Source organism: Rhinichthys klamathensis, unplaced genomic scaffold (genome assembly GCF_029890125.1).
Source record: "Rhinichthys klamathensis goyatoka isolate OS25496 unplaced genomic scaffold, OSU_Roscu_1.1 h1tg000200l_1, whole genome shotgun sequence".
NCBI lineage: Eukaryota > Metazoa > Chordata > Actinopteri > Cypriniformes > Leuciscidae > Rhinichthys > Rhinichthys klamathensis.
The window spans coordinates 621,492-634,917 of NW_026606726.1; the positions used below are offsets into that span (position 1 = coordinate 621,492).

At 37.5% G+C, this 13,426-nt stretch overlaps 1 protein-coding gene across 11 annotated transcripts in view; it reads right to left on the reverse strand.

Annotated features, from left to right (window-relative positions):
* LOC130096592 (cAMP-specific 3',5'-cyclic phosphodiesterase 4D-like) overlaps window positions 1–13,426 on the reverse strand; it is a 336,854-nt gene that overhangs the window by 27,083 nt on the left and 296,345 nt on the right. For 6 of the 11 annotated variants that reach the window (XM_056263143.1, XM_056263144.1, XM_056263147.1 and 3 more), the window contains 5 exons: window positions 10,841–11,032; window positions 9,277–9,339; window positions 4,357–4,393; window positions 3,259–3,335; window positions 3,063–3,112 (listed from right to left, as the gene is read on the reverse strand). In XM_056263143.1, the coding sequence (XP_056119118.1) occupies window positions 3,063–3,112; window positions 3,259–3,335; window positions 4,357–4,393; window positions 9,277–9,339; window positions 10,841–11,032 (419 nt within the window). Of the gene's footprint in view, window positions 1–3,062; window positions 3,113–3,258; window positions 3,336–4,356; window positions 4,394–5,725; window positions 6,026–9,276; window positions 9,340–10,840; window positions 11,033–13,426 lie in introns of those variants that run through there. The other 5 variants (XM_056263145.1, XM_056263146.1, XM_056263151.1 and 2 more) reach the window with 3 other exon arrangements.

Here is a 13,426-nt window from a genome sequence, read left to right on the forward strand (position 1 = left end):
ATGGAATCAGTCACAGCATATTTTGGGCTACGAGTGAAACGCAGGGACCACCGCTGAGAGACTACAGAGATTCCTCGATTACACTTGAATTACTCACAAATGTTTTAATTTTTACTTCTAATATTTGTTAAATGAGCTTAAATGTATGCAATATGTTTTCAAAACTATATAAAATATGAAATATAAAATACTGTAAAATATGAAAATAAAGGAATTATCATGCAAACCAGTGGTTGTCTGGAGTATTATTATTTAATTTGTTTTAAAGTTTAGAGGATTTAATTTAATCTGTAAACATAAATTCATGTATGAAGTAAAAAAAAGAAAAAAAGAAGCTAGTATTATAGTAAAATGAATCAAACCATTATCCTGGGTTAAATTTGCTGGTTAAAACTAACCCAACATGTGTTATGTCCTATATTTACCCAGCCCTTGGGTTGCCCAGTGTGTTTTTAGAGTGTAGAAGCAGCCAATAGTGGGCCGAATCAGGTGCCACTGATGAAAGTACATCTTTGATTTTCCGGCTTCATTTTCATCCCTTTCTCAAATGCAGATGTGAGTTGTGTATGTTTACGAGCGTTCTCATATCAGGCTTTGTAGACGAGTGATGGGGAGCATCTTGATTGACGGACTCGTCTTGCTCTGGCACGTGTGTTCCTGCACTGAAAGCATGTCTCTGGCCGAGCGTGTAAGCGAGATGGCGTGTTTATGCGAGTATGGTGTCAGTTTGATGGGCTGCCAGCTGCGCCATGTCTATTAATATCAGCTTTGAACGGGGTGAAAGATTCGCCAATGTCAAAGCAGGTTATGTTTACTTCTTTACAAAGATCAGACCTATACTACTAGTCAAATGTTTGTAATAATTAAGGTTTTTATGTTTTTGTAAGTCTCTTCCGCTCACGTTTATTTGATAAAAAATACAGTAAAAACTGTGAAATATTATTACAATTTGAAATAACTGTTTTCTATGTGAATATATAGTAAAATATGATTTATTCCTGTGATCAAAGCTGAATTTTCAGCATCATTACTCCAGTCTTCAGTGTCACATGATCCTTCAGAAATCACTCTAATATGATGATTTGGTGTTTATTTATATTTGTTGCTCAATTATTAATAATAATAATAAAAAAAATATATATCTTGATATTCTTGAGGAAACCATAATTCATATTTTCAGGCGTTTTTGCTCAATAGAGAGTTCAAAAGAACAGCATTTACTTCTAATAGAATTACCTTTACTGTCACTTTTGATCAATTTAGCGCATCCTTGCTTGCTTTATTTTCTCTTCATTTTTTAAACACTTACCCCAAACTTTTGAACGATAGTGTATCACGGTTTCCACAAAAATATAAAGCAGCACAACTGTGCTCAACATTGATAATAATAAATGTTTCTTGAGCAGCAAAACAGCATATTAGAATGAATATTAAAATATATCCAATCCCGTTATAATAATATTTCACAATATTACTGTTTTTACTGTATTTTATCAGCCTGGTTGAGCAAGTCACTTTAAAAATTTTTAAATCTTAATTATTACAAACTTTTGACCAGTAGTGTTTATGTGCTTGAAAAGTATTGGTATTTAATAGAGAGTTGATCCTCCATAACAGCAATCTAGGAAAGCTTTTCAGTAGATGTCCATGTTTTCTACACTAATGTAGAAATATGTATTGCTTATGTATTTGTGTCGCTCCCTAGAGGTTCACTGCTGCTATGACAGGTTTGATCAAGAGCGCTGAATCCAACACAACCAACAGGAACGAATCACAGCAAATGAGACTTTAAATCTCCTGCTTCTCCTTAGACAAACACCCCAGTGTACTTAAAGAGATCTCAAACTCTGCTCAAACACCAAAGTCACATATTTCAATATGAAATGCTCAATATTGATAAATCACAAGAGAGAACAGGAGAACACAGTGAATTGGTTTAAAGGTTTAAAATCAAAGTTCATTTTTACTTAAAGGGTCATGAAACCCTAAGCTAGGGTGTTGAACATCATAGAAGACAATGTTACCATTCATTTGTTTTAATTGTAGAAAAAAACTAGTTAATTTTAAGCTTTTTCCAGGTTTAAATTTGTGTCAGCGTTACAAGATGTGACGTGTACTATAGTACATCGATGACTCATAATTATTAACGAGACTGCATGTCGTTATCCAATGAGAAGATACCTCGCTTAAATATTCACGACAGCACGCGTTGATTTCCTATGACAGGCGCTTCAAACAGTGAGATGATCACACAGTACGTGAGAGATGCAGTAATGGGTCAAAAACGAGTGTTTGTTTTGCTTTGCAAGAGTTTCTGCATGGCACGAGTTCTCTTCAATAGATCCCGAGTCTTCAACACAAACACGATTCTTCCACACTGTGAGTGTAACCGGTCTTTACGGTCCTTTAACCGATCAAACTGCATATATACTGCAGCAAAATAAGCCACAAAACGTATTAAAGATACAAAAGTGTGTTGATATATGTTTTTGATGCAGAGTACAAATGCGAACGGCTGTGCATTTATAAATAATGTATTATTTCCTTCAGTTGAAAAACTTTAGATGCGCACTGTTCAACATGATGGCTTTGAATTGCTTGAAATATGATTGGAATCACTTCAAAAAAGGAAAATACAGTTCAGTGCAACATGTGCAGTGCAAGTCTGTCATATCGGCTACATAAAATTATAATCAGAACATCATAATTGTGTGCTTGGGACATGGCTTTTAATGGTAAGACTCTCAAAAAGTATATACAAATTTTGATTTAGATTTATCGACCAATATATCGGTTATCGGCTTTCAAATATAAATAATTATCGGTTATCGGCATTAAATGATTGCTCACATGATTTGTGTAATTGACGATGAACCATGTATAATATGTGTATATTGTGAAATAAAACTGTCTGGATCAGAAGCCGTTGCTGTGTTTTCGGTCTCTCACGGCTACTTTTGTAGTATTTTTCCAAACTGTGGAGAAAACTGACTGGTGCTGAAACGGGGTTTCATGACCCTTTAAATTCCTGGAATATTATGAAACCCAATGGGAAATCTCACCTGTGAAGGAGGCCTTTGTGAGAGGAGGCTGATTACACATGGGGGATCGCCTGTGGAAATTGAGGAAAAAAGCAGAAAGCATTATATATAACTAAACATTTGATTCTTGAAAGTACCAGGTGATTTGCTCTCTTCTGCTCTTGCTGTATGTCAACAACGCTCGTGAACACTTGTAAAACTGTGTAACTGCACTCACTTGTTGGACGCTCGATCTTGCTGAAGGTTTGTTAACGCTGCAAAATTATTCCGTACCGTCCTCAAACTGGCCAGCACCTTCAAGAGCAGAGCAAAACACAAGATGCCATTTAGCTTTTGTTTTATCCATCACATTTCAGCTTGTACAGAATAATACAGTCGGGAAAATGTGAGTATTCACATTTAAAGGAATTTAAAGGAAGTAGAGCTTCCTTTAAATTCTGAGGCTTTACCCACATATTAGGTTGAAATACTGTCAAAAAGGGTTTTTAATAGGGATGCACGATATATCGGCCACTATATCGGTATCGGCTGATAAATGTTCATTTTTAATGTTATCGTTATCGGCCCGATAAGAAAATTTATCCGATACATTAAAGCCGATAAATAATGTATTATTTCCTTCAGCTGAGACTCTTCAGATGTGCACTGTTCAACATGATGGCTTTGCATTGCTTGAAATATGATTGAAATCACTTCAAAAAAGGAAAATACAGTTCAGTGCAACATGTGCAGCGCAAGTCTGTCATATCGGCTACATAAAATTATAATCAGAGCATCATAATTGTGTGCTTGTGACGTGGCTTTTAATGGTAAGACTCTCAAAAAGTTTGGATTTAGATTTATCGACCAATATATCGGTTATCGGCTTTCAAATATAAAGAATTATCGGTTATCAGTATCGTCCGGAATTTTTATATTGGTGCATCCCTAGTTTTTAATATTAAATAGTGTGTAAAGTCAACATGATATACATTCCCTGTCATTTTGTGAAGCATTCATTTGTGCATGTTATTCCCAAAAATTAATTTTCATAATCATTTATTAAAAATAAATATCTGAAATGATTTTGATGAAGTGACTCTTCATCACTGTTATTTTCCAACCACTTTTTATAATCCAATCAGCCTCTGATGGATAAAAGTCCCATCCTACAGTGTTTCACGTTGAATATCCTGCGATTTGTCAAATTACGGAAGTAAAATGGGTTGCAAAACAGCTTCATGTTGACTTTAACACTGCAGAAGGGCCTGATAGTCTATTCGCTGGATGAGATGTATCCCAGAGTTCACCATGAACTGCTTCCTGGGTCACTGACCTGTGCAAACGGCGTAACGATGAGGTCATCTCCATGACTGCAAGAGAACGGACAAAGTCAGGACATCAGGACACACACACACACCTCAATACAAAGCCAAAGAAAACCATGACTCTCTGCGCGTCATACGCATGTTTATAATGTTGCATGCATTTGTCATGACAAACGAACCATATCCTCAATTAAAGTGCAGATTTTTCCAAAGAAATGCATGATATTCTTGCGTTTAGTCCTTCAGGAGGAATGAGATATGGTTTGTCTGTGTGACAAGAGACAACAAGGCAGGGACACGCTTGCATTAATGCTTTCAATGCTAGTGAATGTTCACTACCAGTGTGTGGATGACCTACAACTCCTTCACATCTCACCGTGAGATTAGCATCACACATGCTGCTCGTGTCTAACTGTGTACAAGACGTTTTCACACCAAAAGTCACTTGAAAAGTGTGATTTCTGCGGAATAATGCACTGAATTATAGTTAACTTCCATGGAACTTTGATGATGCAACATTAGTGATGATGATTGTGCACAAAGAATATAGAGTCAAAAAGATGCAAGACAAAACATGATAGAAAATCAACTGGATGAGATGCATAATAAATGATTAAACATCAACATTTCCATCAAGTAGGAGATTCAGATGTTCAGTTTAGCCCGTCTCACTGTCACTCATTACTCTCACTGTCCTGATCTGATGGGGAGTTGTGGTGTGAAATGGATAATATGATGCAAAAACCTTTGATTTTATTCAGCAATCTGGTGAAAGTCCTGTGTTAAACTGTCATACTCATGACAGCGGGACATGCACATGCTTGAGTCTCAGTCTGTCCACTTTCCTATCCGTTAAAAGCAGTAAATTAACTTAAAGTGCATTTTTCGAGGCCTGATTCCTAGATAGTTTCCTAAAAGTTTTTCATGACCGAATACACTCTCAGTTAAAAAGGTACAAAAGCTGTCACTGGGTTGGTACCTTTTCAAAAGGGTACACTTTTGAAGAAATTAACCTAAATGTAGAATGTTTCATTTAGATACTACCATGTACACTTTAGGTACATTCAAGGTGCCAATATACACCCTTTAGGTACAAAAGAGTACCTTTTTGAAAGGTACCACCCCAGACAGCTTTTGTACCTTTTTATCTGAAAGTGTAGGAACCACAGTAAGTAGTAAATCACTGTCAGGGTGGATGGACGCCCCTTTAATCGGATAACCTGACCTGTAAGCGTTCTGCAGGCTCATTTGCGCGCTGTAAATGCAGTTAGTGAGCAGCTAGTGGCTGTTAGTCGCAGTGGTGGGGGTTACAGCACGAGTGTGTGAGTGTGTGAGCACAGAACGAGACCTCCAGAGCAACACGAACACACAACGTACCCTCTCCGCCTGTCATCCGGAAGGCTGAAGAAACGTCCGATTTCACGCGCGACTCGTGTCCGTTTCAGCATGTGTGTGTCGCTGACACTCCTGCGGTTTAGCATAATGCCGTGTGTGTGTTCCTCCATGTGTGTGCATGTGTGCATGGCGGCTTCATTTCCACACGCCGTCGGGGAAGAAAAGGTCAGCGGCAGGCGTGTGTGTAGCGTATCACGCGCTGTGCTGTGTGTGTCGCAAACAGAGCGCTAAACATAGCACAAGGCCACGGCTTCAGCAAGTGCAACAACCTCCTGCCATAGGAAGAAGAAAGTGTCCAGGTCAGGTGTGTGAACTGCACGTCTGTGACTCCATTATAGAGAGTGGGAAGCTAACTCTTGGTAAAGTGGGCCATTTATGAGCTCTGTGCTCATTATGCTGAGATTGCCAAAGCTTTCAGAAAAAACTAAATGGACAGACAGCTTCGGTGTTCAGTGGAAAACACAGATGAAACCAGCTCGTCTTAAAGTCCTGTGAATTTCAATATTAGGCTAAATCAGTCTAATGCTTGGCCGATGTCCGTCTGTCTGTCTATCTATCTTTCATGTCACCAAGTAAACAAAGTAATTAATAAATATATTTTCAAAGTTTAAAAGGGCTCCTATTTTGCTCATTTACAGGTTAATTTGTTCAGGGGGTGTACCCGAATATATTTACATGATTTAATGTTCGAATGCTCATTGTTTTTCTTATGGTGTGTGCACACCAAAAGCTCTCCAACATGGTTGATGACGGAAAAAATGCCTGTTTTACCCTCCGTTTCTTTAAAACCCGCCTTCCGAAAACTGCGGTCTGCTCTGATTGGTCAGCAGGCCCCAGTCTGTTGTGATTGGTCTACAGCTTAACGCGTTGGTCAGAAATGTAACGCCCCTAACAATAACTTCCTGAGTAAACACTGTAAACACAACAGTTACTAAGTTTTGCTGTATCAGTGAAAAAAAAAAAAAAAAACAGCATTTGCTTGACATATTGATAAACTCTTCCTGGTCTTTTAAGTAACTTTGTTTAAGGGCGAGCCGGAACGGAAACATGAAATGGAAATGATGTCAGGACTACAAACGAAGCGTTTCAGGCAGGTGTTTTTTGTTGGACCGATTAACTCATTTTACCGTGGACTTTGTGCTTTATAACTTTGCAGATTGTACTTGAAGCCTTGAATGCATTATAAAAATATTGTGCCTTGTAATGCACTTTATAATGCATTGTATATGGATAATTATAACCAAAGTTATAATACAGTCAAGTCAAGTCATCCTCATTTATATAGCGCTTTTAGCAATTTAGATTGTTTCAAAGCAGCTTTACAGAGATAAACATATAATTTAAGATAACAGAGATTGGTTTGGTTTTATAACGGTTCTTGAATAATGTTATTTTCCAGCTAAAGTTAGTTTTGATTGATTCACTTCCGGTGAAATGATCATTTGTTATTAAATTAGGGGCCGCTAAGACGACACCGTTCTCTCTAAACAGACTTTAAACGAAGTCTGCGTCTTTACAGTATAATACCTATTTATTGTTACACATTTAGAAAGTAAACAAACTTAAACAAACAATCTGCAAATATTATAATGCATTTTTACTTTCAATTATCAGTTTAACTGGTTTTACCAGCTTACTTATTAAGATCAGTTTCAAACGTTTGCTCAATCATGACAGTAGGAAAGAAAAAACTGACTATAGATTTAATAAAGTTTATGATAATGCTCACTGTAGCGCCCCTTGTGGCAACACAGAGAATGCCAGATGTTCTTGAGTTGTGTTATGAGTTGTTTTCTCATATTCTGGAGTGAAATGACATGCGAAATCAAGCTTGCACGCCTAGAAAACATGTAGACGAGTCTGTTTCAAGTTGAAAATGAATCATTCTGAACAAAACCAAATGTGTTTCACTATCAAAAAATAAAGTGGAACATTTTTATTGAAATCTGATCAAACGGATTCTCAAAAAAATGAATCAGACTCTCCAACAGTATTAATTACACATGCACTAGCGCACCAGTGACGGTAGAAGGTAATATCGGGAACCGACATGATATTTCCTGCCATTCCGGTTTAGGAATGGATTCTCTGGCAAAACGAAATAAAAACGTGCGTCCGGCGTCCCTCGGGACTCTACATAATGCATGAGCGGGTGCAGGGTTACATAGAGAAACGCTCTGAGCTTGCAGAAATCAGGCCAGAGAGAGGAAGTGCACTGATATCCTCCATCACCGTTCCTTTTGCTTTCGCTATATGATCTGGGCTGTGTGATCCTGCTGCTGTTTGTGTGCTTGTTTAGTCATGCAACTGAAGTCATTTCTACAATAGTTCATAATTACACCTCTATTCTGTTGCATTCTTATGTTCTGTTCCAAAACCTAGTGAGATAAAGGCAGCAATGTAAAGGTCCCAAAAGAGAAGTAGCATGCAAATACTTCCAATACGAATTTAGAGTTCATGCATTGCAAAGAGAGCCATAAATTATTAATATATCCTATTTAATACTGAAAAGTATTATAATAATTATAAAATAATATATAATTAAATGCATATAACTTTTGTATTATACTTGAATTTATTTGATATTATTTTACATATTAATACAAAATAATAATCAAAAAATATCTACACTATTTATATGTATGCACATGCATAGAATTAATTGGATTGGCAAAATGCTACAGAAAACAATTGTGAAGTAAAATATGAAACAATGTAAAGCGTTCTAAACCAGTCCCTTGTCTAAGAAGGCAGCGCCCTATCTAGGCATTAGGAAGCTCACTGGGTTTCAATGCAATGAAAGCACAGGGTTGCGTTTCCTAAAAGCATTGTGAACATATGGCAATAGTGTCTGCAATATTTATGATAATTTTGGGGTGCTGACGGATTTGCTTCTGTTTAAATGTGCCGACTGCAGACCAGAATCTAATTGATCAATTTCAGCATTTGACGTAAAGCTTTACAAATATGCTATCTCTATTAAATGTCAAGAATTGTATTGCTTTATTAGATCAATCTAGTGAGGAACATTAAATTAGGCCACAGAATAGAGTGTACGCATTCACGGCGGCTGGAGGAAATAATAATAATAGTCACATGTGCACCTCTAAACTGCTATTATCAGTGTCACATGCAATGCAGGATCATGGAGACACACACTCACACACATCTAAGCCACAAGCAGCATGTCATCCGAACTCAGTCTTCTCCATGCGATTTCTTTCATAGCGTTCCCCTACGCTCTTACGACACACACAGGGTTTAATGCCCAGAATCTTCAACCAATCAAATCAACCTGACAATTGAAGACACATCCCTGTCTCTGCATCCCTTGAGGTTTGCGTATCAGGTTGATTTGGTTGTCATTCTGTGCATTAAATGGTGAGGGTGTAGGTGAGGGTTCTCGATGCATGTGAAACCGTGATGCTCGCGTCTACAGGTGAAGCAAGGTGATGCAAATTAGACAAGCAAGAGCATTCCTTGAGGAAGAGCAAGGCCAGGAGCTGCGAGCCAGAACCAGAACCACAACTTACTTTCCACTAATAACCGGCTCAGATCTCCGAGAGACCAGGCCCGGTCTCGGCAGGTGGTTATTCCTATCGATAAGGACACAGTTTGTCAGACAAACGCACACACACACACACACACACACACACACACAGAGTGCATCACACACGTTGCTTCTTCTGCCTCTGTGGTTTGAGAAGTAGCTGTTATGAACGAGCGTGTCTCTAAAGAGGTCAGAGAGCCGCTAAACAGTCTCTCAGGTTCTGCAGTGACTTTAGCTACTAGCTTTGGCTTTATTAATGTCATATTAAAGGAATAGTTCATCCAAAAATCTTCTACTCACCTTCATATCATTACAAATTTGATGTTTAATGGGTACTGTGCTCTCGAAAGAAGGATAAACACTAATACTATGGCTTTATAAGCCTTTTAGACTTTTTGAAAGAAATTCACAGTAGATTCGTCAATTTCCAGAGATATGAATCCTGGTTTGTCCGCCAGAAACCATATACTTTTGCTGAATTGAAAAGCAACATGCACATCCTTTAAAAAATCCTATTTTGTTCCACAGATGAAAGAAAGAAAGTCACATGTTTGGAACAACATGAGCGTGAGAGGAAATATTTACACTAGCGTTTAAAAGTCTGGTGTTGGTAAGATTTTTTAAAGTCTTTTCTTCTCAACAAGGCTGCATTTATTTGATCAAAATACAGTAAAAATTGTGAAATAACAATATAATTCTAAATAGCTTTTTTTCTATGTGAATATAGTGTAATATGTCATTTATTCCTGTGATCAAAGCTGAGTTTTCAGCATCATTACTCCAGTCTTCAGTGTCACATGATCCTTCAGAAATCACTCTAATATGATGATCTGATGCTCAAGAAACATTTATGATTATTATCAATGTTGAAAACAGTTGCGATGCTTCATATTTTTGTGGAAACCGTGATACATTTTATCAGGATCTTTCCATGAATAGAAAGAACAGCATTTATTTGTGATCAAAATCTTTTGTAACATTATAAATGTTTTATTTCTTTCAAAAAAAAATCTTACTGACCCCAAACTTTGAATGATAGTGTTCATAAAGACTTTTGTTCTCCTCATTGTGTGTTTGAGAGAAACGAAGTAGACAGAGAGAGAAAAGCAGAGGTAAAAACAAGAGGGTCATGTGACCTGAGGGCAAACACACATGTACACGTACACACACACACATACACTCTCTCACACACACACACACACACACACACACGCACAATGTCATCAAAGGATGAGACATCTAAATGTTTATGTGGGCCTGATTTGAATTAGCATAATTTGGGTTTGGCTAATTGGTCCTTGACAAACAAATGAGATCACTATTCTTTAACTTTTTTTTGGTTACTGGACAGGAAAACTGTAAGAAATGGGTGTTTGTATAGCTGCATGGACCAATGAAATGATGATGAACCACGACACAAGCATCTCATTTCTAAGTGTGCTTCTGTGAAACAAAAGCGTGTCCAAAGAAAAGAAAACTCAACTGACCTCAAATAAAGCAAAGGATAATGGGAGAATGGCACATTTGAAATGTTTTGGAGTGCTCACATGTCACTGGCGATGGAGGAGTTTCGGGACATGGACTTCGGCGACAGGTCATAGTCGCTGTCGGAGCGGTAGAGGAAGGACTCCCTCCGCTGGCTGTGCACGAAGTTAGCCTGAATGATCAGACCCGAACCCGGACTCGTCATGGGATCCAGGGGACTCCGTCCTGACGACGTGCCATTGTCCACGTCAAAGCTGGAGAGAAAGAGAGAGAGAGCATGTGTTACGCAACCAATAAACAACAGTTAGACTTAGCATATTACGTTTGGTAAAAAAATTAAACAATGTCGCCACAGTTTGTCATGTCTCATTGCGTTTTACTCCAAGCACAACTATGCAATATGCTTACAAAATCTATAACTATTTAATAATATTTGAATAAAGGGTGAAGATGTCAATTCTCCTAGGCCGGATGTCACGTTTTGGAGTGCATTAAAAAACTTTAGGGGCGCACTGTAGTAAACAGATTATTGTTCAGATTATTGTACAGTAAAAACTGTATATTAAATATTATGTGTTAAATAATGTTCTCAGTCTTTCCTTCCTGTGACAGAAAATACAAGTGTTTATGTTGAATTAAACCCTAGTTACAGTGTGTAACCAGATACCAAGAACATCCAGGAAAAACAAATCTATGAATAATGCATGACTAAAACACACCGGGACTCTTATTTTGAAATGTCAATGCTTTACTATTGCCAGCTGCTTATTCAAAAAGATGAGAAAATATGCACGCTTACAACTGTAAACATAGTCATAATTCGTCAACAGTAAATCATAACCAATCGTTTGAAACGTGCAGCACTCATTTATTAATTAAATCATAGCCTTTTGAAGTTTAATAATCACATTAGGCTGTGTCACATTCCTGTTTTTACATCTCCACATTTAAGACCTCTTAAAATAATCATTAAGATGTTTGTTATGCCATTTAAAATATTTTTTACCTAAGATTTAAAAAAAAAAGTAATGCATTTTAAAAATTACATTACAGTTTGCACACATTTATTTTTAGTCGAAAATGTGAGTGAAACTCTTGCACAAATTAACCTCACAGATCTGAGTGTAAATGAAGATGAGGATGTTTACAGTGTTCATTCAGATACTGACAAATGAAATTCCAGGACTTTCAATGACTTTTCAAGCACTACTGTTTTTGATTTTTCTAGGAGTACAATCAGAGATCTCACTTATCAAACAATATCTTTATTATCTTTCAAATTCTAAAAAAGGTATTTCAGAAATGCAATTTTAATAGGATTTCTAAATCCTATTCAAGTCCATCATGTGTAACCCCCTTAACCCTTTCCTCATTCTGACTGATTTTTCCCTCATGAATATACTGTATGATTGACCAGAAGAATAAAAGTTGTATTATATAATTGGAAATATATGAGCAATATCACGCTAATAGCCATGTGAAATGACTCAATATTTAAATCAGACGGGCAGAAGCATTACTTTTGCGTAAAAACAACAACAACACTAATTTCATATGTATACATGTATTGTATATTTTTTTTTTAATAACTCAAGCACTTTTCAAGTACCTGTTTTAACTTAAATTTACTTAAATTACAAAAATTCTAGTTGAAGCACTTCAAGCACTTGTACGGAGCCTGTGTTTGTGAACTCATGGAGATTGCCTTTCCCAAAGCTAAAGCTGCTTATCATAATGAGTGTATGCTAGGAGTGACTGAAACACAGAGGCTTCCCTCTCAGTGACGTCACACACACACACACACACACACACACACAGGTACACAGGTCTACACAGGTCAGTGTGTTTAGCTGTGGTTGGTGTTCAGAGGCTAATGCTCACGCTGAGGTCCTCGTGACGTCACACACACTGATTCACCAGGTGAGCGAGTTTCCCCGCGAGCACCAGCTCATCTGAAACCCTAACACATCCTCAGTGACTCACTCTCCACACGTCCGTTTCCTAGAAAGTCTGAAAGGGTGAAACGGTAGAAACGCTTTGCAGGCCAAAACAAAAGAGGAGATTTCAAAACTTTAGAAGCATGAGAAGAGAAAGAGAAACTGATAATCGGTTATCTGTAATCGTGGGGAACATGCTGAAATTCCTCTCCTAAAAAGGATGAGCTGTCAGATCGAAACGCTCGCTAACACAACCCAGACCACTGCGTGTTTAGCACAACACACTGCTGTCACATCATCTAGTCTGAGGAGAAGTGACAGCTTGAACTCATGTACACAGGCTTATGTGTTACTAATAGGGATGGGAATTGATAAGAATTTAACGATTCCGATTCCATTATCGATATTGCTTATCGATTCGATTCCTTATCGATTCTCTTATCGATTCTCATTGGGTGAGGGAAAAAGTACAAATTTGTTTGTTTGTATTAACTTATTGAACTTATAACTTATTTGTTTGTTAATTATTATTAACTCGCTGACACAGCACAGCGTATTAGGGGTGTGAACCTACACTGGTCTCACGGTTCGGTTCGATTACAATTATCATGTCATCGATTCAGTTTAATTCGATATCTCGATGCATTACATGCACTGCATCCTCAATTTTACTTCAAAAGTGATGTGTGCGTGCGCGTGTTCACCCGTTCG